This window comes from Platichthys flesus, chromosome 8, assembly GCF_949316205.1.
Source record: "Platichthys flesus chromosome 8, fPlaFle2.1, whole genome shotgun sequence".
In the NCBI taxonomy this organism is placed as follows: domain Eukaryota; kingdom Metazoa; phylum Chordata; class Actinopteri; order Pleuronectiformes; family Pleuronectidae; genus Platichthys; species Platichthys flesus.
In genome coordinates, this window is record NC_084952.1 from 14,539,206 (window position 1) to 14,563,796 (window position 24,591).

Below are 24,591 nucleotides of genomic sequence, written 5' to 3' on the forward strand. Positions count from 1 at the left end.
TGTGTTATGTTGTATGTTGTGTCATGATTGACTGAAAGCATATCCTTTGTCCTTTATGTTTAAGGGGAATTAGTAACGGCACTTGTTTCATGTTTTGTGTTATTGTGTCAGTTCCTGCCCGCTTCCGTTTCAGCTTGTGTTTTGAAAATGTGACGCCGGTGTGGACAAAAGTTTGAGGAAACGAGAAAATGATCATATGTACTACTAGTTTATACTTAATTTCTTCATAGGAAACGTCATGATCTTCACTAAACCTGCATTAACTTCCCAATAATTGTTTTCACATCGTCCTTTGACACAAAATATGAATAAAAAAAATCGGCTCTGTCTCCTCGTGTGTTGAGATTTATACAAACCAATGGATGAAGGCGATCAGGCCTCATGTTCAAGTGTTTGGGCTTCGACAGTTTTCATTTGAAATGAAGAAGAAAACAGTCAAAACTCTTCTCAGATTCATTGTTTACATTAGAAAAAACTTCATTCTCCTTCACCAGCACATTATACTGGGTCTATCTTTAATGGTAGATGTCTTACTGGCTCTGAATACATGTACCTGTCAATAAGTATTATTCATTCTGCTACTCTATTCATCTGTGAATCGGATTTGATTGGCTATCTTCAGTGTCATGGGACTCCTCTCAGCTGCTCTGCCCTCAGGGAGACTGAGTTCAGAAGCTTCCAGTATCTGGATATTTTCAAGTTTGATTTAAGAGGAGATGCTGCTGATAGCCAGTCAGAATCCAGAGAGAATCCACTCAACGTGTAATTAAGAAAACCAAACATCACATCAAATCTGCGAGATGCTACAGAGTGAATCTCACTGGACGCCACCAAGAGTCAATGAACCATGTGTCAGAATGGAAAAGCGTGTTTATTTGATGAACAAGTGCTTGCTGTGAACATGAAAAGTGGCGTACAACAACAAGCCGGACCGTTTTCCAATGTTCTTAATCATCCAGTTAACATCATGGCAAAGATCAGCACAGAGATCCTTGTTTGGAGAAGTACCACACAAAGACATACAGTTCGACCTTTAATCAATAAGAGGGGAAAAGATCGACAGGAGTCACGCTACAGAGGAGAAATAATACAGAGTCCGTATAGAAAAACTATTATCTGGAGACAATTACACCACATTTTCTTTACAATGGATTATATGTACACATTTGATTTTTTTTTTTTAAGCAAAACAAAGCTTTTTATTTTAGAGAAAGCATATACCAGTGAAACATGATCTGCCCTTGATAATTCTCAAAAGTTAATGTCTGCATATATTTTATACAAAATAGATTTTCAAACAATATTTGGGTAGTGCAAATCTTTTTAGATTCAAGCTGGTTGATTACTCTCACAAACAGTTTGTGTGTTTAAAAGACTGACTCCTATCCTATTCACAGTATTACACAATTTGACCAAAGCCATCAATGTTGGAGTGAAAATGTGTTTAAAAAGAAATAAACAAGAACTGTACATCTGTCAACATCTGTGCTACTTTGTTTACACGGACATGTTGAATCTGTCTGTACGTGCTTTGGTCACCTTGTATTTAAACATCAAATAGGCTTTTGTGCAGTCTGTGTGGACTGGGTACTGACGTGAAGTGAATCGGTTCCTGAAGTTGAGTGTAAATCTCCTATATGCAAATAGCTTATATCAGAAAAATAAAAATAAAAAGAGTAGATCACATCTTGTGTGATGGTGATAATCTGTCATTTCTTTTGCATATTCAGTTGTCCTCCTCAAAAATGTACAAGCGGGGATACATTTTTGAGCAAGAAGAAGAGGCAAGTGTGTGACTTCACATATATAGATGTATATAAACCTGTTTACATGAGCAGCAGCAGTAGAGATCTGGATTCACTGAATGTGAAAGTAACCCATGAGTAAACCCAATGCAGTTAATGAGGTTTTCTGAACAAGGTTAAGAAATACAAAGTGACCTGTCTCGGAGCAAGGGTATGAATGTCAGCGGCGGGGGGGGGGGCGGCATTGGGGGAAAAAAACTAAAACCTTCCTCATCTGTGTGTTTTCATTTTTCCTGTTTTTTGGTTCTTGACATCAGGACATTAACGACCAAACATGGACGAGCACAAACTGTGAATCAGACAAAGTTTCAACAACCTGAGTGTGGGAGTGGCTTCATGTTGGTTAGTGCTTTTTAAATTCCTTGTTGGGATATTTTAGGACATTTTGACATTTTTCTACTCACTCACTTGACATATTCATCCAATTATCCTGTCATCTGAATTAATTCCTCCGTACAACTCACATTCGTGTCAAAACCTGGATTATTTTGTGCTTTAATAAACACAAACAGCATGTCGGGGGTTGTGAAACACGCCGGTGACAAACTCGACAGATGAAAACACGCGATTCAAATCACGATTTACACCACACACAGGAATTGGGGATATTGACAGACCTACATGAATCTGTGATTACACAACAAATCGGAGTGCCGTGTGTTAACAATACTTTCCACTCCTCTCACTAATGACAGAGTATCAAATCTGTTCAGACAAATTCGATCAGCTTCATTGCTGGGACTCAGTTTTTCTCTTTTGATCCAAACACTGACAAAGTTTCAGCCTCACTGGAAACAGACAAAACGGAAGTTTGGCACTGAAATAGTTCCCAGAGAATAAAGGATTCATTTTGTCTGCCTCCCAGTCAGCGGCCTGGACTCTGTCAGGTGACGGATGCTAAGTGCGTTCCAACATTGGGGTTTGACTAAATACACAGACAAACAAATAAAACGTGCAAAAGGACTAAAAGATACACAGACATACAGACAAGGGGCCTACAGAGCAGAGGGGTCAGGGGGATTTTCAGCAGCTGTGGGGGGTGTACAGGTGAATGAATCTGCCTACAGCTGATCCACAACACTTTATATGAGCTGTCATCACACTGAATGTTCACGTTAAAGGAAAAGTTCAGCATTCTGGGAACTACGCATTGTCACTTTTTATGAGATTTGATCCCACTCCGTGTGTCTGTACAGTAAATATGAAGGAGAGAGCCATTCATGATGAGGACCAGTTACTAGGCAACCAGTGAAGAGTCCAGAAAAATACCAGCTTCCAAGAGCCATATTTAACTTTCTTTAATATTGAGATGAGGTGCTTCTCAACATTTTCCCTATTTTCCCGAAGAAATATTCATGGATCTTGGTTTTAAAAAAAAGGCACGTTAAGGGAACTAATATCTATAAGTGTGAGAAATCAAGTACAGCTTGATTGAATGTCAGGGGATCTGGAGCTACGTCCTCTACTAAGTGCCAAATGTGTTCTGAGGAGCTGGTAAAGTCAGACTTACTTGTTCCCCTCTTTTCAGTCTATTTATCAAGCTAAGCTCAACAACTGCTCGCTCCAACGTGACGTTTACTGTCCAGATACGTCACTGTCGCTGATCTACTCAACCCTGCACATGACGGCAAGTCAACATATTTCCCAGAATGGTAAATCAGTCCAACAAATAAAAGCAACACAGTAATTTCCAGAATAAAAATGACTGAGAGCATGGACAAAGTGTGGAAGGATCGTCAGTGGCAAAAAAAGAGCTGGAAAACATGGACGGTTTTTTATCAACCAATCGGAGCCATTGTAGACTGACAGAACTTTTCTGATAAATCAAAAATGACATAATCTTGCAAACATAATATATGGCCTCCAATTACTGATTGGTAGACGTAGACATCTAATTTTACATTATTAGTCTATTGGGGCTTGATTTGGGTCTAAAATAAACAACGGGAGCTATTTCCTATTAGAGACAGTTTTAAGTTTCATCTAAACTCATATAGTAAAGACTGCAGCACAACAGTCTCTTCACAGTCTTTTGAAGCCTTTAGCGCGGAACTAAGTGCTCGAATCACACTTTAAAAGTGGAGTTAATTGTATGGGAGGCAGGCTTTGAATATTCTTTCCCAAGAATAAGGATCAGTTCGACACACGGACGATGGCCTGAGCTGCCACGTCTAAAGAGAAACACACTGGAAAACAAAAAATTGCAAATGCGTGTGATATAAAAAAGTACAATCAACGTACGATGAAGGAAGACTGTGATGGGTTAAAGATAAGCACGCATCAGACAGTAGGAAGAAAAATGGCTAAGATGATATTTGAAGCAAACAAGGCACATATTTTTTCCCTTTTGAAATAGACCTGTGTAAACCTGGAAGAGGTTGGCTTGTGGGAGAAATCATCCTGTCAAATGTTGCTTAACAGTTCAGCAGAACTGTTACGCATTTCAAAAGTATCAATCAAAGCAAAGCAGAAATATGCTTTTAAACGAGTGGAGCCCCCCCCCCCCGTATGACTGACAAACGTTTTGTTATCCTCCTTGAAAAACGTAAAGAGGAACGTACAGTCTAAAAGCCTACGTAAGAGCGTGTTATTAGTTAAGCTTTGTTACCTTCCCAGGCAACAATGACCTGGAAAAACTGTATAAACTGTTACAATTTGAAAATGTAGAAAATACTATCAGAACCTGTACATAGATATTTGTTTCATCTATCTTAGATATCGGTTTGTATCTGAAGGTAAGAAACCTGAGACCACGTGGATGTTAGCCTACTTCTCTTGGTGATTATCTTTTATCTGACAAATCTTTTCCTAATTGTTGTTAAACACTACGTCTTAGATCGCTCAACAACACAACAACCTCTGAGCTCACCGTCTGGATTCATTTCCAGTCTATCTCTCTCTCTCTCTCTGCTCTCCTCCCTCCAGACCTGTGAGCCACTGCACAAAGTTGCATAACATCATTCGCTCCTCGCCTCAGACCCTCAGTCCTTACATCGCCCCTCTCCGGGGGGTGGAGGTGGGATGGGAATTGGGGGTAGGTGGGCGTGCGGGGTGCAGGTGGGAGCGCGAGGTGACATGGTGGGATTTTTAAGGCATCGTGTCTGCTGCGGGGCACAGTCATCTCTGGTGAAAGAGGAGGGGCTTGACGCTCCCGGCCTTGAATTTTGGTAACTGGTTGCTGATGATCTCTGCTAGCATCTCTGGGAACTCCACACTCAGGGATTTATTCACAAAGGTGTAGAAGCAGAAGTTGAGCAGTCCTCCAACCATCTGATGAGACACAGAGGATGAAGGGATTAACATCAGGACACGCACATGGTTTTGTGTGTGTGATGCAAAACAAAAAACCGTTGTAGATTAACAAAGACCTGGTTAAGTCAGCAAGTAGCAGGGTGGTTATGAAGATATTTATCTCAACTTATAAAATGCTGTGAAACTTGTTCTGTGTAACACCGACCTGTTTTTGGCAAAACTATTTAAAGTACGTGAATCTTACTTTAAACACAGTGATAAGATTGAACACAGGCAGTAGGTAACGGAACATTAGGTGAAGAGTTGTAGACTGCAGCTGAAAACATGTAGCGCTGATAGGACGCAGCGTCCCTGTGAGCTGGCTGTCTGTACCTCATGCATGGAGTCGAGCAGCTTGGTGAGCTGATAGAAACGCTGCCAGTTCTGGCTGGAGTTCTCCTCACGCTTCACGATAGCTTTCCCCAGCTCCTTGATGTAGGCCATCCGAATCTCATCAAACACTGCCTGACTCTTCAGACCGTCCTTTGGCACTGTGGCAGAAAAATCACAGTTAACTTCTGGGACAGAGATAAGGATCTTCTGTAGTGTGCCAGCGAGGACTTTTCAGTGCCAGTACTTCACATCAACCATGTAACAATTGCAGCTTTACATTACAGTAAATGTCCAAACATACAACTCGTTATTTCCGCGTGCACCACCATTTATATTTAGCATTTAGCACAAAGCTCTGAGAGGAAAACACGCCTGTCAACACACAGAGCAACCACAACCCGAGGAAAGCTGCGCACAAAGCTGAGGTGTGTTCAGCTACCTGCAATGAAATGGTTGTAAAGACATCTTTCACCAGCTTGATTATAATCATTACCTTTGCTGTAATTGCTCCTGATTTGCACTACCCAGTTTTACATTTCTGTGGACAGTCAGTAAGTTTGTTAGTGAAACTGGGTGTGTGTATTTCTCTGTGTCTAACCAGGCAGGCAGTGAAGATTATTTTCTTATCTACGATAATTGCATCTCAGATAAGGAGTTGGGAAAGTGCTGTGGTGGGACGTTTTCTTCTGTGCATCCATCAACATTATCCTTCAGCATCAGTGGACAGTATTGGAGTAATGGGTTTTGTAATGATCGCGTTATTACAGTGCAACTTTTCACATGTGGTGCTTTAAGAAGGTAAATGGCAGTTAAGCCATGTGAGGGTGAAAAGTCTGACCTGTGCTGAGCAGCAGCAGGACTTTCATGCACAAATACTCGTCGTGGGAAACCTGCAGCCGCACTAACTCGGTGGAGATCTTCAGCATCATCTCACACTGGTCGGCCATGTAAGGCAGCTTCATCCGCTCCCTAGTGGAATCAGAAAAGGACAAGGGTAAACAGCGTGTAAATGGTCAAATGTACTGCATTTATATGGTGCTTTCGAGGCTTACTGACCAGTAAAAGCATTCTACTGTACAAGTCACATTCACCTAGTCACACATACATTCATACGTTCTAACACACACTACTGACAAAGTCGTCAGGGAAAATTTGGGGTTCCATGTCTTGCCCAAGGACACCTCAGCGTGAAGACCAGAGCCAGGGATGGAACTAGTGACCTACTGGCTAGTGGGCAAGCTACTCTACTTCCTGATCCACAGCCCTCCCATGTAACAGTTTCTCTTTTAAGTAACACTTGCTTTAAAGCGTTGCTTGTGCAGTCTGAATCAGGAAGATGAGGCAGCCTCCTGTTATACATCTACAGCTGAAATGTTCAACGTAAACAAACCATTTGTTGATCATCTATTCATAAATTCTGCTAGAAATGAGATTCACTCTTTTAGTGTAGCGATTCAGAGGGTTAAGCAAACTCTTCTATTCTTGGACGTTTTTATTATTTATTCTTTAATTTGAGTCATAAATATAGCAACACCAGTGCTGCTAGACGTGTGGCCATTATTTAGATTACAGTTGCAATCATCAGTTGCAAATAAATACAATCTATAAGCCTGAGCAAAACACTATTACTGCCCTTAGCATGTGTGATGTGCCGACTGATAACTACACTCAGAGCGCTGTGTACAAATTGAGTCATCAAGTCTATAAAAAGGATGATAGATGATGAATACTGATGACAGCTGGCACTGTCTGATTCTTGGGATACACAACAGACACAGAGCAGAGAGCTGCTCATAGACAAAAATAAACAGATGTGTGCGTCAACAGCTGGGGGAATAGAAAGTCACAGAATGTGAGATGTCACATCAGTGCTTGATTTATGTGCGGTTCAAGTGAAGACTCATTATCAAGCCATAGTATTTAATATCTTTACTTTACCAATGCTGGCAATCAAGAGAATAAACTGTTAATGGGTTTACATTAAAGTGGTGGAAGGCATTATTTGAACATGTTTTAAGAATTATCTTTTTTAAACATGTTTTATTATTATTTACTAATTACCTTTTATTTATTGATAGTATTAGAAATTATAGATTCTCTTAATATTCCCGTGTGTATGGGTACTTTAATAATTCTCAGGACTGGGGTAATAGAGATGATAGTGTTGCTCACAACAGGCATAACGTGACACTTTCATGCTTCACCTCTACAGGCGACAGGAGGTCATTTAAAGGATACGCTTTAGGCGTTTATTTTTAACACACAAGTGCACATATGAACTGTAAAATAAACAATACATACTCGTTGATGACAAGGTCGGGCGCGAAGCACAGCATGTTGCCATTACATTGTTGGTAAGACCTCCAGCCCAGACCGAAAGACATGAGGAAGAGCCATGAGCACTGCAGCAGGGTCATCTGGTCATCAAGGTGAAGGTTCCTGAAACCTGAGCCGAAGAACAGAGAGATATTTCAAATGACAGTCACCACAAGGTCAGAAAGCCTGAGAGACGGTGTGCTGTGATGGTGACAATGAACAGTTACCAAATACAATTCCAGTAAAACAATTCATGAGCAATAAAATGTGTCCAGCAGGTGATACTTTTAAGAAAGATCAAACAAGAAGAACGGCACATATGATAAAGGGTGTCCATGTGGCAATACAGAGAAAGGAGACGAACTTTGCAAATCTGAGTTCTATGTTCTAACTGAAATCTTTATACACAGAAACACAGATTAATTTAACTGTCACATCATTCTCTTTCCAAATGACCTTGATTTCAATGCATATAATCCTAGATTCAATGTTTACTAACCTGGCAGAGATTTGGCCCACTTGACAGCAGAGATGACCTGCCGGCCACCAAGCCTGTTCAGGGTGGTCATGAGGCGGGTGGAGGTGTCGGGCAGGGTGCTGTCGTAGCCGGCAAAGATGGTGTCCGGCTCAATGGCCTTCAGCAGGGAAAGCATTGTGGGGACAAGTTGAGGCATGCACTTGGGTACCAGAGGGCAAGCCTCAACCGGTGGAGTCGTCGTCACCTCGGGCGGGTTGCTCAGCTGGCTGCCCTTTAAGCGGTTCAACTTCTTGGTTTTGCGAGCTGGAGAAGTGACAACAGCGGTGAACATGCAGGACAGGAATACATTATGAAAAGAGAAAAGGTGAAGAGGAGACAGGAACAACCTCAACAGTTCACTATTTCACCGTAGCTCTGTGGTTAATACGTACCCTCTAGGTTCATGCCTGCCATCAGACACTTCCGGAAGCGGCAGGCCGGGCAGTTCTTTCTCCTGATCTTGTCTATTATGCAGTCATTCCTCCCGGCACAAAGGTAATTATGCTGCCCTGAGGCACCAAGAAGAAGAAGATTAAACTGTTAGATAACTTCAGTGCTTTGGCAAAAACTCAGGAGAAATTACTGTAATTAGCTGTACATTTATCCTTTAACTCGTAAATATCATGCCATAAATCAAAACAACTCCAGCATTTGAATACACCTGTGTGACATAATGAATCAATCAACCAGGAAATACATATGTCTGACTTCATACCTTCCACTGCTCTCTTGAAGAAGACTTTGCAGCTGCCGCAGGTGAGAACGCCGTAGTGACAGCCTGACGCCTCATCAGAGCACACTAGGCAGATTTTATGATTCCCGCTCTTTGCCTGCGCTAAGGATGCAGCGTGGCCTCCTTCCTGTCTCGAGGTAGAACTGGAAAGCAAAGGTAAAGAGAGAATGGAAACGTTAGGTTTACTTTCTCTTAAAACATACTTTTTTTTACAAACAAATATGTAGCATTGCGCATTGACCTATACTTCCTGCTTGAACGGTTGCTTTGTAATGTTTGTAATTCAAATAGCTTCTTAGCATTTCATTCCTAAGGTGGACCATTCTGTATGTTTACAGTGTGCCATTTATATTGCCTACTCCTGAAAGCATCCTATCAGTTTTGACAGTTCAGCCGTAGTTCACACTTACATCTCTGCACTAAAACTAGATAAACAAACTACACAGATAACCTACACATATCTTCCCATTTGAATCAATGTGTTCCTTGTGCTGGTTTTTCCTCAACATTGCCTTCATTCCAAAATGAGTGAAGAAAAGTGAGTCTCACTGTGCATGTTTGGGCTAAATTATATGATGAGCCATGGTCCCATCCTAAATCTAGTGGCTGTCATAAAACAGCAAGTTCTTCCTTTGAGTTCAGCCACAAACGTTAACAGACATAGCAGTCGTCAGAGGTTGGAGATGCACGTTTTCAAAACCACCACTAGAGGACATCATGCTTTGCTTCAATGAATGCCCAGAGGTCCACACCCCCTTCCTAAACCAGTGGCCACAGCAACAAAAACAACACCCACACTAAGAGGATATTGAGCCTGATCCAGCAGCAACGAGTCACATCTGTCAACTCAATTAAAACAAACAGGTTTATTTGCAAAGAGCTGCTCCAAATGTGATACATGCAGATTAGACCCACAGATTCAAGTTCACTCATAGTTATGCAGTGTGTTGGTATCACTAAAGCAGACCAGTCCCACGTAGTCAGTGAGCGATGCTCTAAAGGAAAACCTGAGTGAAACATTGAAGCATCAAGCCCAGAAGCATTTAGCAGTCAGATAAAAAAAACATCAGACAGAAACATCAGAGGTCTCTGTCTAACCATGACATGCTGAGAGCTTTCTGAGCACCACTGACAACACATTGTGATCAAAACTGTCCATTAACCTCTTATGACTTGTATTCAATACAACTGCATGCAAGATCTATCATTTCCTGACTGACTGACTGACTGACTGACACGGAGCAGAAACTCAAGAAGGGGGTGAATCACACACACTTCCCTCCTGGTCCTACCTGGTATAACCCAGAACACACATTCATGAAAGGCCGGCCAATGAGCACTTTATCTGACTGCCAAGATCACATTCTGCCAAATGTTGTGAAGAACAAAAGGGTTTAATTTGAGTTTGGTAGATACAACCAAGATGTTTCATAAAGAAGCACAAAACAATAAACTCACTGCATATTGTGTGCACAATGTATCATTGTTTAAAGTGGACTATATGATTAAGAACCTAAATGTTTACAGCTGCAGCAAAAATCAAATACATATTCTTTTGGATTGGTAATTAGTTTCATTCTTGAACTAGACAGGTGAGCTCAAAGAGAACAGTTTAAAATAAATAAATAAAATTACAAATTCAGCAATCAGACATTTTCTGTCAGGAGGCTCGGATAAACCAATTGTAAACCACCTTCCCAAAACCAAACAGCAGACAGAACTACTGACGAACAGTAGGTTTAGGTAAAAAATAATAATGTTGCTCCTCAGTGTCTGCTCAATGTGTAAAGAAGCTTTTGTTTCCAAACATGTCATAATGCCAATAACCATTTTATAAAGGTACTAATTTGTCTACATTGTGTTTACAGCTTTTTCCACCTTAAAGCTGCCAATAAGGAAAATAATACTGTTTTGAGTTCAAGGAAATGTTTCTAGACGAAAACATTTATGGTCATTATAGGACGGTGAACAAGTATTGATCATTCAAATAATGTGTTTAATATGTCCATATGGAGGAATCATGGTTCACAGTCTGCATTCATTTTGTTCAAATTAGCATTTATTATTAATGTTTCATTATGGGCATTTCAATTATTGGGACATCTGAGAAGCTGTTTGGATCACAGCCAACTGTCGTCCATTAACAGCAGCAGCCTGTGTGAAGGTGCATACAGTAAATAGAATTAATATAAAAGCTGTGCCTCTGCAATGATGAAGCCGGTATGCCATCTGTCATGCACAGATTTCCTTAGCACACTGCCAATAACAGTGCACACGAAAACAAAGGCCCAACAGGAGGGTGAAGTGTCCAGCAGGGTGGACGTATGATGTTTATGAGTGGTTATGATGATGATGACGATGATGTCAGAGGGTGTGGGGGAGGGTAACCTTTAATGGCCTACTGGGATGTCACCAGGACAGCTTTACTAGACAGCTTTAGGCTACTGGTTCAAATCCAATTACTGCAGCTGCTCTTCCTTAACAACAAAGTAAGCCAATATTGATGTCATCGTTATACAGTGTTTTCTCTGAGCTTGATTTGAATATGTGACATGCGACAAATCATTTTGTGGAGAATGTCAAGCACAAACCAATCAAAGTTACGAATTGATGTGGAGAGACCAAACTTCCTCTTTTAGAAACCATCTGTTGAAGTCTGCACTCGCCATCAACAGGAAGTTCTCACATTCCCTCAGAGTTCACTGTCGGTCATAACTCAGCCACAGCATTAACGCAGAGACACCCCAAGATGTGCCTCAACTTCAACAAGAGCAGCGCTTAAAAAGTTGTGTCTGCGGGAATGTGATCAATCAGCCTGGGCTGAAGTGAGTTGAGCCTCTACATGCATTTACGATAATGCCAGTGGTCCAGTAGCCTGCTTAACAATTCATAATCCCCTTTTAGCTCTGAATGTCACGAGCAGCTTGGCAGGGGCCTGCTCCTCATACTGCAGCCTCTTTGTCACCTCAGATAAACAGCTGTAAGACCTAAAGGATTGTAAAGCCTACATATTTGATGGTGCTTTAAATCATTTTTCTGTGTGCATTCATCTTTCTCTACATCAACCTACACTGTTGACCTTCTTCAAACACAGCCACTACAAATGAAACATATCAGTGAAAAATATATTATCTGGATGTCTCTGGCTCATAATTGTTAATAGATCAATTCTTTATTGATCAATTCAATTAATTTATCTGTACAATTGAGTTTTCTTTAAAGGGGGAAATAGACAAACAGGTTTTCAGAATCATCACAACTGTTTTATTATCCCATAGTTTGAGCACACTGTAGAAACAGAGTAAGATAAAGAGTGCATGTGACTTAGGTGAGCAAAAGCTCAGTTTGCCAGTAAACTAAATTAGTTAGAAAAGAATAAATTAACTCTAATGTGAGACTTGCCTGAGTTTAAACTGAGTTAATGTATCTACCTGGATCTTCCTGGGTGGTCAAAACCTGTGTATGGGAAACAATGATGTAGGTTTTCTTAGTCACAGATAGAAGTTTTCAAGGTCTGCCTGCCTAGCGCTAAAAATAAGATATGTACCTTCAGTATCGGTCTTTCTGCTCGGTTTGGAAGCAGTGGCACTGATCCGTAGAGTTTCAAATACATTGCATTTCTGGAATTTGCAGTGTAAAGGAAAGTTTTTACACAATTTCACGAGTTTCCTCCTTAACTAAAATCACTTTTTTACATTGTCATTATTTACATCATTAAAACTAATACTGTTGTCATGTTTCTTCATGAAAATAATCCACACATTGGCAGTTGCTATCTCCCCAACATGAGTAGTTTCTATCATCGTTGATGTGTTTAAATTGAATGATTTGCAATGTGCATCTGCTGAAAAAAGTAATCAAAGCATAAGATTCCGACGATTCAGCCAATGTGGAACCAATTTTTAGTTCCCATCTGTACTCACATGTGGCAAGGCCAAGCCCCTAAATAAACTGAAAATTATAGTGTACTGCTCTCCACAAAAATCTGGCTGGGTGGCAGCATGCTTTAAATCGGATTTCTTTTTAACTGCAATGGTTATCACTTCTACTGATATGGATCATACAGAGATCTTCTAATCTTCATCGAAACTCTGAGAATGTAGGAGAGCAGAGGAGGAGAAGGAAGTGCTCCTTCCCTGAGGTAAAAGCAACCAAAATAGAAAGGGGAACTGGCCTGCATGCTCTGAGTTGTGCTTGCAAGCAGAACAACAACAGGGCTTCTATAAGGGAGAGGAGAGGCTGGGTTTGTTTGGCCAAAGACTGGGCTGGCCAATACATCCACCTCCTGTGCCGTCCAATAAAAACACTCAGAATTTATACATACTGTAAGTACACTGCCATTAGTGTAACAACCTCACCAGAATTATGTAATGCTACCACAGTAAATTAATACATTGAATTGGTGATAAATTACAGAAAAAAACTAACATAAAATGTTGATCATGTCTGAGAGTAGACACAAGTGGACAATTAATCAACCGTTTTTTAAAACCATAACAAAATCTGTCTTGAAGGGCAAGGAGAAGTGTTTCTCTCTAACAGGTAGTTACTTGATGAGCCGAAATATATTGGAACTGACCATCAGCAGTACTTTAAAATACAATAATGGTTAGATACATTTTTTTTGGTAGGGTTAGGCAACTTGAACATTTGAGGCTGAAGTAAGAATTCCAGCTCTGTGATAGGACAAAGAGCCCAGTCTCCAGCATGGAAGTCAGAAATAGCATATGCTTATTTCACCACTCAACCTAAAGGGCATGGAACTTTGGCACTGGACATAAACTGCGAGGTGCAGAATTTTCCCAATACAAATGCAATTACATTGGATACTGGGTTGGTCTAGCACTTTGGTTCAAAAATCTCACATAGATGTTAAGTTAGGATGGGATCTGGTGACTGAAGGCTATATGGGTATTTATATATGTAGCATCTACATAAGTTTATTTTCTTACCACTTAATTCAGTTTTTTCCCCTCTCATATCATTGAGCATAAGCTTTTATTCTTTTTACGTGTTATAATCTTGTTATAATCTTGATGATGGCAAGGAGGCATGAACCTGTTTTAATAATGGCCACATTTTGGAGCCTCAAGCTGCAGCGAATGCTTGGCTTTAAACACCAGAGGAAGAAACCGAACCAAACCTATGTCTGAGCACAAGAAAAAAAGGCCCAGTGGATTTGAGTTTCCATATCAGTTTCCATAAGAGGAGCTGTTAGTGACTGTGTGTGGGTGGGAGGAGGCTTCCTGGGCTGTACAATGAATTGAAGGCTTGCTGCTGCTTCTGTGTGCATAACTGTAATGCCTTCAGCTGGATGTGGGAGGAACCCACTCCCAAGTTTGACTTTGCTGACTCAAAAACTGCACACAAACGTAAAAATAACATCACAAACAACACACTGAAGGATCTGTAGCCACTCAACCTCAATTTGGGGGATTTCTGTAAACCTATTCAGTGTCAGAAACAGAAACAAACAAATACAGAAAAGGCAAGATTGTGGTTACAAGGGAATGCGATAAAATGCTAAAGTGACTGGAATGGCTGGCATTTGATCTGGTACGTTCACTCGGCGCCAGCTGTGGAGAGGCAGGAGGGAAAGTAGGTCAGGAGAGTGAGAGTTTCATGGCAGCGGCCCGCCTGCCACTGTGCTGCTCATGACACAACCGCATACATACACAGGCACACACCTACACACTCATGCATAATACAGAGTCGAAAGACTTGCATGTCACATACACACACAGGCAATATCACAAAAAGATTATTTACAGCTACGGAAAGCTTATGCTGACAGACCAGGTCTCTGCCCTTAGTTACAGGAAATCAGAGCAAGGGAATGAAAAAGAGAACGAGAGAGCGGACAGAGAAGGTGAAACAGAGGTGTGGTGGGTGCGCCAGAGCAAGAGTGTTCTGAATAGAAACTTTGACCAAACATTACTCAAAGTACACAAAGCCAAGACTGACTGCAGGGTCTATTTATACACTAAATATAAGCTTTAAATATATATTATATATGTGTGGGTGTGGGTGTTTATATAGACAGATATATAAGGAGGTGCAGAGAACCAATGACGGGGTGAATTGTAAAAGCATTTTCTATGACAGACAACAGTTTTAAAGCAACACAGGGATTGTGGAGAGTTTATTACCTCCGCCAAGGAGGTTGTCTCCCATGTCTGTTTATTGTCTCGTCTTTTGGTTTATTTCTGAGCAGGATTATCCAAAAACTACTAAACCGATATCCACCACACTTAGAGGAGGGAAGGGACCTGGGAAGAACTCATTAGATTTTGGTGCAGATTTGGATTAAGGGGCGGATCTAGGATTATTTGTTCACTTTCTCCTGAGCTTTATTCAGCAGTGAATCAGAACCAGCTCCCAAAGTCGACTCACTATTATCACATGTGAAATTCTCTAAAGTTTACTATATAATATAATATTTTTTTGAAGTAAGCATGGCAATATTAGTGCTGCAATTTATAGCCATTTTACTTATCAAATAATCTGTCCATTATTTTCCATTTTTATCAACTGGCCTTTAAAATACCAGAAAGACTGCTCTCCACAATTTCCTAAACCCCAAAGTAACATTTTCAAATGTCTTTCTTTGTCCCATTAACATTCTAAAAACTAAATATTTCAGATAACTATGATACTGACAATAGCTAATTCTTAAATTTGACCACTGACTCACTTGCCTCAGAACACCACGTATGATGGTATGCACGAGAGAGAGAGAGAGAGAGAGAGAGAGAGAGAGAGAGAGAGAGAGAGAGAGAGAGAGAGAGAGACACTGAGGTTCATATTTTATTTTATACATTTTGTAAATCTTATAAGCTTATATTTCTAATCTTGCATGGAGCTATTGGAACAAACACAATTTCCACATGGGACCAACAAAGATTTCTGATTCTGAAGTTATGAACCAATCTATGTCTATGAAATAAAATTCTTTTGTCTGTGACAAGCCCGATCTGTATGTTACTCACCCACATGCTCCTATAGATAACAACACTGCTGTGTCAGCACGGGAGATGAGAACAGCTCTGTTCAGTGAGCCAGTTCTGCAGACAACCGTTCTCTGGTGCACACAATTGTGTCAAAGGCCGCCCTCCAAGTAACTCCAGTAACATTATCATGGCCCATGTTGATTGTGTATTTATCAAAGGACCCTGAGGAGCACAATGTGGCATCCATAAGCACTAGCTGAGGGTCAAACAGCTGACTGCTCATTTGAGTCCAACCAGCCTGTTTATTGTCATAACTTTTCATTATAATAACAAGGTCTTGATTTACAAATTGTGTTTCCCTATGAACATACATTTTATGATCCCTCTACTGCACTTCCAAACATTGAGAGCATGAGGACCTAGAAACTTGCCATCCTCGTTGGATTACATTAAAGTCAGCTGAATTGAGCTGTATTTTCCATAAACTGTATTGAATGAACAAATTAATGAATTATCTTTATTTACATTGCACATTTCACAGCAGAGAACTCTAAGACACATTGCAAAAACAAGGAAACAGGCCACGTTGTCAAGTTAACTGGCCGCCTCATACGAGTAAAAATGTTGCGGTGCCTCAGACTCAGTCAGTTTACACTTTAAAATGTCTAACAATGCTTTTTTGGCTATTGAGCAAGTATGTAAACTAATGCCCTGAATCATGTATAATAGCCTTTTACGATCAGAATGTTTTCAGTGGGCGTTGATCTGCCTGCAGAATCCCCTGGTTAGCGTCTCCATTTCCTTGTGGAAAACCCTGGCAAGGACTAAAGTCAGCAGCAGGATATATGGCTAAGCCATAACATCTGACTCACAGACTGAACTATGGGCCGGGGCCAATCAAACGCGGAGGAGGAAATGGCACAGTGAAAACAAAGGTTACATAATGCAGTCCAATGAAATGTGCTGTCATGCTATCTACCAAAAGATTTTTTATATTATTTATTAATCATGTTAACTTAATTATCCTCCATTCACTGCAGCTCAATGTTAATTTGGTATTCAATGAGGTTGTGTATTCCTCAGAATGGAAACGAAGCAGAGCAGTTCTCGAGGCGAAGCATTGTCAATTGTGAATAACACAACAAAACTGAGTCATAATTGTGATGCAACAAATAACCAGCATATGTTTGGAAAACAAAAGCACTGTGAGAGAACAGCTGACATTAAAGACCTGCAAAATGCAAATAAATAAGGCTAAGGCAGATCAGGAACTCGTGGCGTGCAAGCGTTTCTAGGCCTGACACAGCAGGAAGCAGAAGCAGCACCACTGCCTGAGAAGCTGAAGGGCCTAGTGACCTGATGCCAACCACTAGCCGCCACAACTCAGGGTTCAGCTACATTCACAGCACTGAATGTTAGACAGGTTGAGGCAGAGAATCCTGTTACACACCAATAAGCCATAACCAAAGAGCCACACTACCACACTAAATTATCTGGGCTCATGTCTCGTGAATAGATATAGTCCCAAGCTTAAAAACTAACACACACACACACCTTTAAATAACAAAAATGCTGCGTCATCCGAGCCTCCCAGGGAAAGGAAATCAATTGCATCTCGTGTCTCTCCGCACATGTTCACGGTCACCAGGCATTAGGATGTCTGTCAGTCAAGATAGTAATAATTAAACAAACAATACAAACAGAATACCTGTATGCCCTCATTACATGACACACTCGTACGTGCCAGCCTTTCAAATGACCACTCCCTGTCAGATGCAGAGAATGAGATAGGCGTAAATGTGGAAGAGACACAAACAAAAAGTCTGCAAGACACGCAATCCTGCAAACGTCTTAGACTTTCTACAGAGCTGCTTCACAACTGGGCCCCATAGCCACATTGACAGCTGGACCCATTAAGCACGACAGGGCGGCAAAAAGTCTTAACAGTACAAAAGACACTTTGTGGGGCCGGGTGGAGTCCAAACACTGGGGCAGGACTCTAGATTCTTCTGAATGGGAGCTCACTGGAAGCAATCACAGCAGATATTAACATTCAGCATAATCAAGTGAGTAACACGAAGCAAGACAAGCAGCCATTTTCACTCTTCTCTGAAGAGCATGAATTATCCTTCAAGCAGCACAGGCCAACTGTTCTTAAAAGGCCACAATCCATTTATCCTTATGGTTGAATGAACTGTCTCCCCTGCTCCTCGAGGGAAGATCTGCTTCAAGTGGAGAAAGTGCATATCTCAGGTTCGCTGGAAGAACTGAAGAGATCTGCCCAAAATGACCTCTTAACCCCACACAGAGAGGATTCTTCTGTGAGACAAGACCAACAGGCTATAAAACTACACAGTTGAAGAGACATAAAGATTAAAAAAATAAATACGCAATCTTGGTAACAAGGAAATCTGTTGATGACACAGAAGTTGGGGCATGTGATAAACATGGACATTAATGTACAAGCTTGTCCAGTCTGAGAGAAAAAAAGATGAATTGTCTGTCATGGATAAAAGTGGAATTCCCCTGTATTTTAAGAGAATATCTTTGCTACAGCCATGTCCTGTGCAGGACATGAACCAGTCTCAAAAAGCAGGATCAGAGGGTTACTGTCATAAACAACCCAGGCCTTTTAGCATTTTGATTTCAGGAAGATCTGTTGATTCTAAATTGAGCTGTTTAGCTTGGTAACAAGCTCCTCAAATCAAACCGGCAAAAAGAACATGTTTTGTTGAGGATTATCAAACCATAAAATGTCCACCTACTCATTCATCAACTGAGGGGGAAAACTAGTGTCATCATTCCAACAGAGAATGTGGATACAAAACGCCAGGCTCTCTTTAAGGTGCCAACAAACTTAGTGACATATTTGTAAGCATGGAAGGATTTTTCTTTCCATTATATTAGAAATAGTGTAAATGTCAAAGTGTTTTGGCTGCAAAGCAACAACTTTGTGAAAACGTTTTTCCAGAATCACCAATGTTTGATTTATGAACAGAGACAAGATAACGACTAAGTTACACCATAAACAACAGAAGTAGGTGTAAAGCCAAAACAAATTTGAAGCCCATGGCATTTTTAAAAGAGATTGTTCTCTGATATATGAAGCCCAATCTCGTTCTGACCCTTTGTTACAGGACCTGTCAGAGAAACAATTATAACAATCAAACCAATTCCTCATAAACAGGTTATGAGCTGGTGGACCCAACTGGGTTAAGCAAACACCCAGCTGCCAGAAGTTTTAATTAATGACATCAACTTAAGTCAGTGTGAATCACTGACAACCACTTCTTCATGTTGACATTTCACAGGTGAACTATACTTTTAAAGGCAAGTAGCTAAAAATGGAAATCAAACATCAGCATTGTATTCATGCTGAGCATAAAGAAAGACTGTTGTTAATACTTTATCCATTGAAGTTACAGAAAAAGTTAGGAACATGTGATACACAATGGATAAAGACCTTCACAATTAGTCTGACTGGAAAACGTGGGAGGGACTTTCTAAATTAAAACTGCTTTCTGTCTAACAGTGAAAAGCCCCAGGTGTCCCATATGCAATAACATGAGCAGATCACATTGAATGAGCTTTAATACAACATAACTGGGATCAACACAGAAATATATTAACTGAAGTCAGTGAGGCCTAAATGAAATGCTGAATATATTTGTTTCTTACCTTGCAAAGCTGGTAAGGAAGGAGGGAGAGCTTGAGAAAGACTCGCTGGCCCTCTGCATCAGTGAGTTGTCTGCAAGACCCTGGCCCCTGTTCCAGGCTCCACTGATGGTCGTCACTGGGAGATACAGTTTGGACACTGACTTCTGTTCCTTCATCTGCTGAGTTTCATTGCTTCTGGGGGTGACCCCAAAGTGGTAGCTCTGTCCTCCTGAAGTGCTGACCCCACAGATGGAAATGGGGCTCGAGCTGGACAGGCCTGTGGAGGACGTGCCACTCATTTGGCAGTAACTCTGGCCGGCAGACATCTTCTCCTGTTTGATCACACCTGGGGTGCAGAGCTGAATGAGGCCAGTATCTTTTTCTTTCTTCACCAATGCAGACAGAGTGGTTGTAGACGTTTGGAGGGAGGCTGGGGATATGCTAGGGCCGGACTCATCTGGACTTGTCATAATGCTGCCGTTGAGAGCAACAGAGACTGCCCCACTGCCGTTACCACTCTCAACCATGGCTGGCTTAATGTCCCTCTCTGACCCAACATCTCCAAGCAGAGAATCATCTGCCAGAGTGGACAGGAAAGCATCATCACCTACGTAAAAGTCTGAGGGGGACCCAGTAAGCTCAAAGTCTTGGAGCAGATCCAGAGTGTTATCACTGAACAACTTTTGGTTCACGTCCACATCTTTCCCCATGTGATCAAAAGCATGATCGAGGTCAATCGGATCCTGGTCACCTTTATCCATTGAGAAATCCTCTGTTTTCATGACAAACAAATTTGGATCTGATCCCCCAATAAGAGAATCCATGGAGGACTGGGTAATGTCTAGTATAGTGGCCTGCAACTGGGGCAAATTTTCCCCCAAGTTTTGACGCCCAAACGTCTGGGGCAACTGCTGCTTAGACTTTTGATCTTTGGTCAGGCCCCAAGGCTCTGGGATTTCCAACAGGGGGCCGAGAGTGGCAGTGACAGAGAAGGGGGTGAGCTCTTCGGGAAGGGGGCTGTTGCTGAGGCCGTTAGGAACCTGTCCTGGCTGCATCAAACGGCTGGATGGAAGAATGATAGAGGTGGCTGAGGTGATGGATATAGAAGTGTGAGGAGACACTTTCAACAGACCTCCCTCCTCCGCGCTTTCAGTGTAGACAAGTTTGCTTAGATGGTCATCTCTTCTATATATTATCTTCTTCACGCCGCATTTGTCCATCTTAATATTGTTGTGGGGAAAAAGGAACAAAGTATTAATGGATGGCAAACACGTTAAAACACACAACAAGGAGGGATTAGTAGACGTGCTAAAAGGCTAGAATAACTATATTACAATGGGACTTAAAACACTGTATGTCTGTGCACATGCAAAGCGCCGGCATTTAACTTTAAGTCACTGGAAAGCGTGTAAAGTTGTCAAGCATGCCCACCCCCCTACTGCGCGCTCATGATAGCTAACGCAGCTAATGGCAGCTAACTGCGGTAGCTAGTCCTACTACTAAACTGTTAGCATGAGCGCACAGACAGCCGCGTCCACTGTGTGCTGAATAAAAACACACACATCATGGGTTCGAGCACAGAGAGCCGCAATGTTTACACGAGTCTCCCATAGCATGCTAGCCTTGTTTGTTGCTAACTGCTGACATGCTAGGTAGCAATGTGGCTAGCAGCTAATGTGGCTACGTGCATGCATTAACATTTGACAGAAATGTTAGCCTGCGAGCTAAAACAGCCCTTATAACTGCGTGTTTGGCGTCAAATGCGAAACAATGCATCGGCGACATTTGGCTGAATTCACATGTCGAGTGAAATGTGGCTAAAAGCGGACATTTACCCTTGAAATGACTGGTTGGTGCGCGTCCACAGGTCGTTTGTCAACATTGTTTTGGTTGAGAGTGGCAGTCTACGGCACGCAACACTGGCTCGATGTTTGTTAACGTGTCTGCTCCGCGCGAGGTGTCCTCCCTGCGTGACCGGGGACCAAACGACGAAATACTCCGCGAGCTGCGAGCGGTGACGCGCCCTCTCGGTCCTCCGCTCCGACCTGGCCGCGAATTGTCATGCAAAACGCGTCAAACTGGCGGAGCTATGTTGACACGCAGCTAGCCATTAGGAAAGTAGGCGCTAACCTCCAGGAAAAACATTGCCTACAAAATGGAGAATGGAGCGAGTCAGACAGCCCCCGTGGGTGAGCTGTTGACAACACGCAGCGCCACCTGTCGGCCGAGCCCGCTCACCGCAGTTGCTAACGAGCCTGGCTCAAGAGAAAACACCCCTAAGTGGGAATGTATACAATTGTGTTTGTTACGTCTTTCTCTTGTGCCATATGATTGTGATAAAAGTGATTGGATCAACAGATAAAATGTATCTGTCCGACATAAAATTATGCACAAATATACAATTCAATGTCATTGGTTAAACACTTTTGTTATTAATTTTAATTAAAGACCAGATAATATGTACTACTTGGTGAACAATGTAAAATATTACTTAAATGGTCACTGTTGTTATTAAAAAAAAATGCTTCCTATTGTGGTAAAAAAAAATTGTCAAAAATAAAAGAGAAAACTTGATTAACCAACTACAAAGCAGAGATTATGATAAGATATGTATTCACATTGAGTTCAGGCCAAGTGTGCACTCGAAATGAGGTCATGGTGCTGATAAAGCATGTGCCTGTCAGCAGCTGTTAATGGAGTATTTCACATTCACACAGACAGACCTCTTTAAATACAGTCTATGATTCAAACAGCTAGACAGTGGGCAGTATGACAAATTGTGAATGAAAATAATCCAGGGCCAGGCAGTGGAAGTGAATGATGCACTGCAAGGCCTCATATAACACACTACCAAATAAATGTATATAGATGTCTAGCCAATTATTACATAGATCTGTTGCAATTCATAACTAAAGTGGATGGAGGTACTTTATAGTTAATTTTCCTATTATTTATTGTGCTGCCCCACAGGGCCACTAAGGGACACCTAGTGTCTCTTAGTGGGCTGCATCGGTTAATTGGGGTATTAGAAGTGACCTGTAATTAAAGAGTCACTTTTTCATCACACTATTTAAATGCACATTTTGAGCTGTATAAAGCAAGTAGGCCAAACATTTGAATGTAAAACAAAGAGAGTTCAGAGTTGGTGTTTTTTTGTATCAATCTATTAATATATGATTTAGTCTGCAAAGTACAAATAACATTTTATTACCTGATACATGCCAGTTCACACCTTGGCCTCTTTTGTCAGGCAGGACGAGTAGAATTACACAATTTTCTGTAAGACAGAACCCTCCCAGGCTTATCTGTAAAACTACACACTGAGGGAACAATGTTTGGTGACCAGAATTGTAAAAATATTGATGAATATTTCATCATAATATTTGTCAATATTTTGAATCTGTCAGATGTATTTGGACAACACATCCTCACCTGCCTCAAAATGTATTCATTGGCGTCTAACCTGGATGAGGTCTATGAGTGCATTGTGCTGCGGCTCAAATTGCATAAACTAGAATGAGCTGGAAACATGAAGCTTGGACCAATAACTGGACATGAGAACAATCAGCCACATGGTGGCGCTGGATTTGATGCCCTATGACAACATATTGGAAAGGCCCCAGAGTCGGATTGACCTGAACTTTAACTCACAAGTCCAGAAATGTGCTCATTAAAAAAAAATCTTAGACATAAGAATCTGAGGGGCCGAGTTGAACCATTTTTGGCAATGTTACGTCTTTCTCTGGTTCCATATGATTGTGAAAATACTGATTTTATCAACAGACATTAAAGAAAAAGTTTGAACAGGATGTCTCCCAACAACATGAGTCTAAATCAAGCAAAAACAAAAGTCTCAACATCATAACAGCACCTTCTATTTCCACTATCCTTGTTATCTTCCCATAGACATTCCATTAACTCCAATCAAAGTATTTACTTTATCAAAGTTTTCATGTGGCAATATATTAATATTCTTTTTATAATCAAACAGCTCCAGAATATATATTCACTGAATGGTGAACAAGATAAGATGTTACTTACTGTTGAAGTAAGCTTGAATTCCAGGGTGTTAGAACACAAAAATTGTAAGTTGGCCGGAACCCATTAATTATCCACTTGTGATTACATTATCTTTGTAATTTTTGCTCAAGCCATGCTGCACTTTACAATGAGAGCAAGAGCTCGCAAAAATTGTCATTTTAATGTGACTGCAACATATTGTCTTACATTATTCATGCTGAAGTTGCATGAAATTCAATTCCATTCAAAACATAGGTTGTAAGCAGGCAGTTCATATTGCACAGGCAGGAAATAAAACAAAGAGGCATGGAAATAGGCTCTAATAGGAGGTTGAGTGAGATGAATTAGAAACAGGGTTTATTGCACATACAGGAGCAGTCTCATCCCCAAGCCGGGACTACAGGTATAGAACTCCAAGTTATGCTTTTATACAAAGCCAACACACAACCAAAATGAGAATTTAGAAACCAAATCCCTGAGCGTAAACTACACCGAATGATATTAGATATTATTTCTTAGGTGCCCACTTAAATGTTATGATCACTTCACACACAAAACTTTACAATATCCTTTATAGTATAAGCAGTAAAACCCAGCATCACAGAAAAGCAGATCAGTGGTATGTTCAGTGTCGCTCTAAATCCCCACTGTTCCCACTCAGTCCCCCATGGCTGCTTAGCAACCCCTCTCCAGCACAATATACTCTGAATTAGCAGGGTAGAGCGTGACCGCTGCCTCCTCAAAACCAAGAGTCAAGGGTGCTCTCCCATCATCAACGCCTTCTCTCACTCAGCACTGCAGCAATGAAAAGCCTCTGATTTATGACAGGCTTGTTTCACATAACACACACACACACACACACACACACACACACACACGCAAACACACACACAAACACACACTAACACACACAAACACACACACACACACACACAAAGAAGCTGAAAGGCAAACAAACAAAGGATACAC

General features: G+C 41.2%; 1 protein-coding gene across 1 annotated transcript; it reads right to left on the reverse strand.

Annotated features, from left to right (window-relative positions):
- Positions 1-852: 852 nt before the first annotated feature.
- On the reverse strand, positions 853-21,754 carry nr3c1 (nuclear receptor subfamily 3, group C, member 1 (glucocorticoid receptor)). Its single transcript, XM_062393244.1, has 9 exons — positions 21,438-21,754; positions 19,624-20,822; positions 8,978-9,138; positions 8,655-8,771; positions 8,245-8,526; positions 7,731-7,875; positions 6,268-6,398; positions 5,430-5,587; positions 853-5,075 (listed from the first exon to the last, which is right to left on the reverse strand). The coding sequence occupies exons 2-9, from the start codon at positions 20,820-20,822 to the stop codon at positions 4,923-4,925; spliced, it is 2,346 nt and encodes a 781-aa protein (XP_062249228.1). The 5' UTR covers positions 21,438-21,754; the 3' UTR covers positions 853-4,922.
- Between the last annotated feature and the right edge of the window lie 2,837 nt (positions 21,755-24,591).

Excerpts from the sequence above, each read along its gene's own strand:
- nr3c1 (XM_062393244.1), bottom strand. The coding sequence starts at position 20,822 with ATGGACAAATGCGGCGTGAAGAAGATAATATATAGAAGAGATGACCAT. Across the intron at positions 9,139-19,623 it reads TTCCTTACCAGCTTTGCAAG|TTCTACCTCGAGACAGGAAG; the intron begins GTAAGAAACAAA and ends TTTGCTTTCCAG. Across the intron at positions 7,876-8,244 it reads GTGGGCCAAATCTCTGCCAG|GTTTCAGGAACCTTCACCTT; the intron begins GTTAGTAAACAT and ends TCTTCGGCTCAG.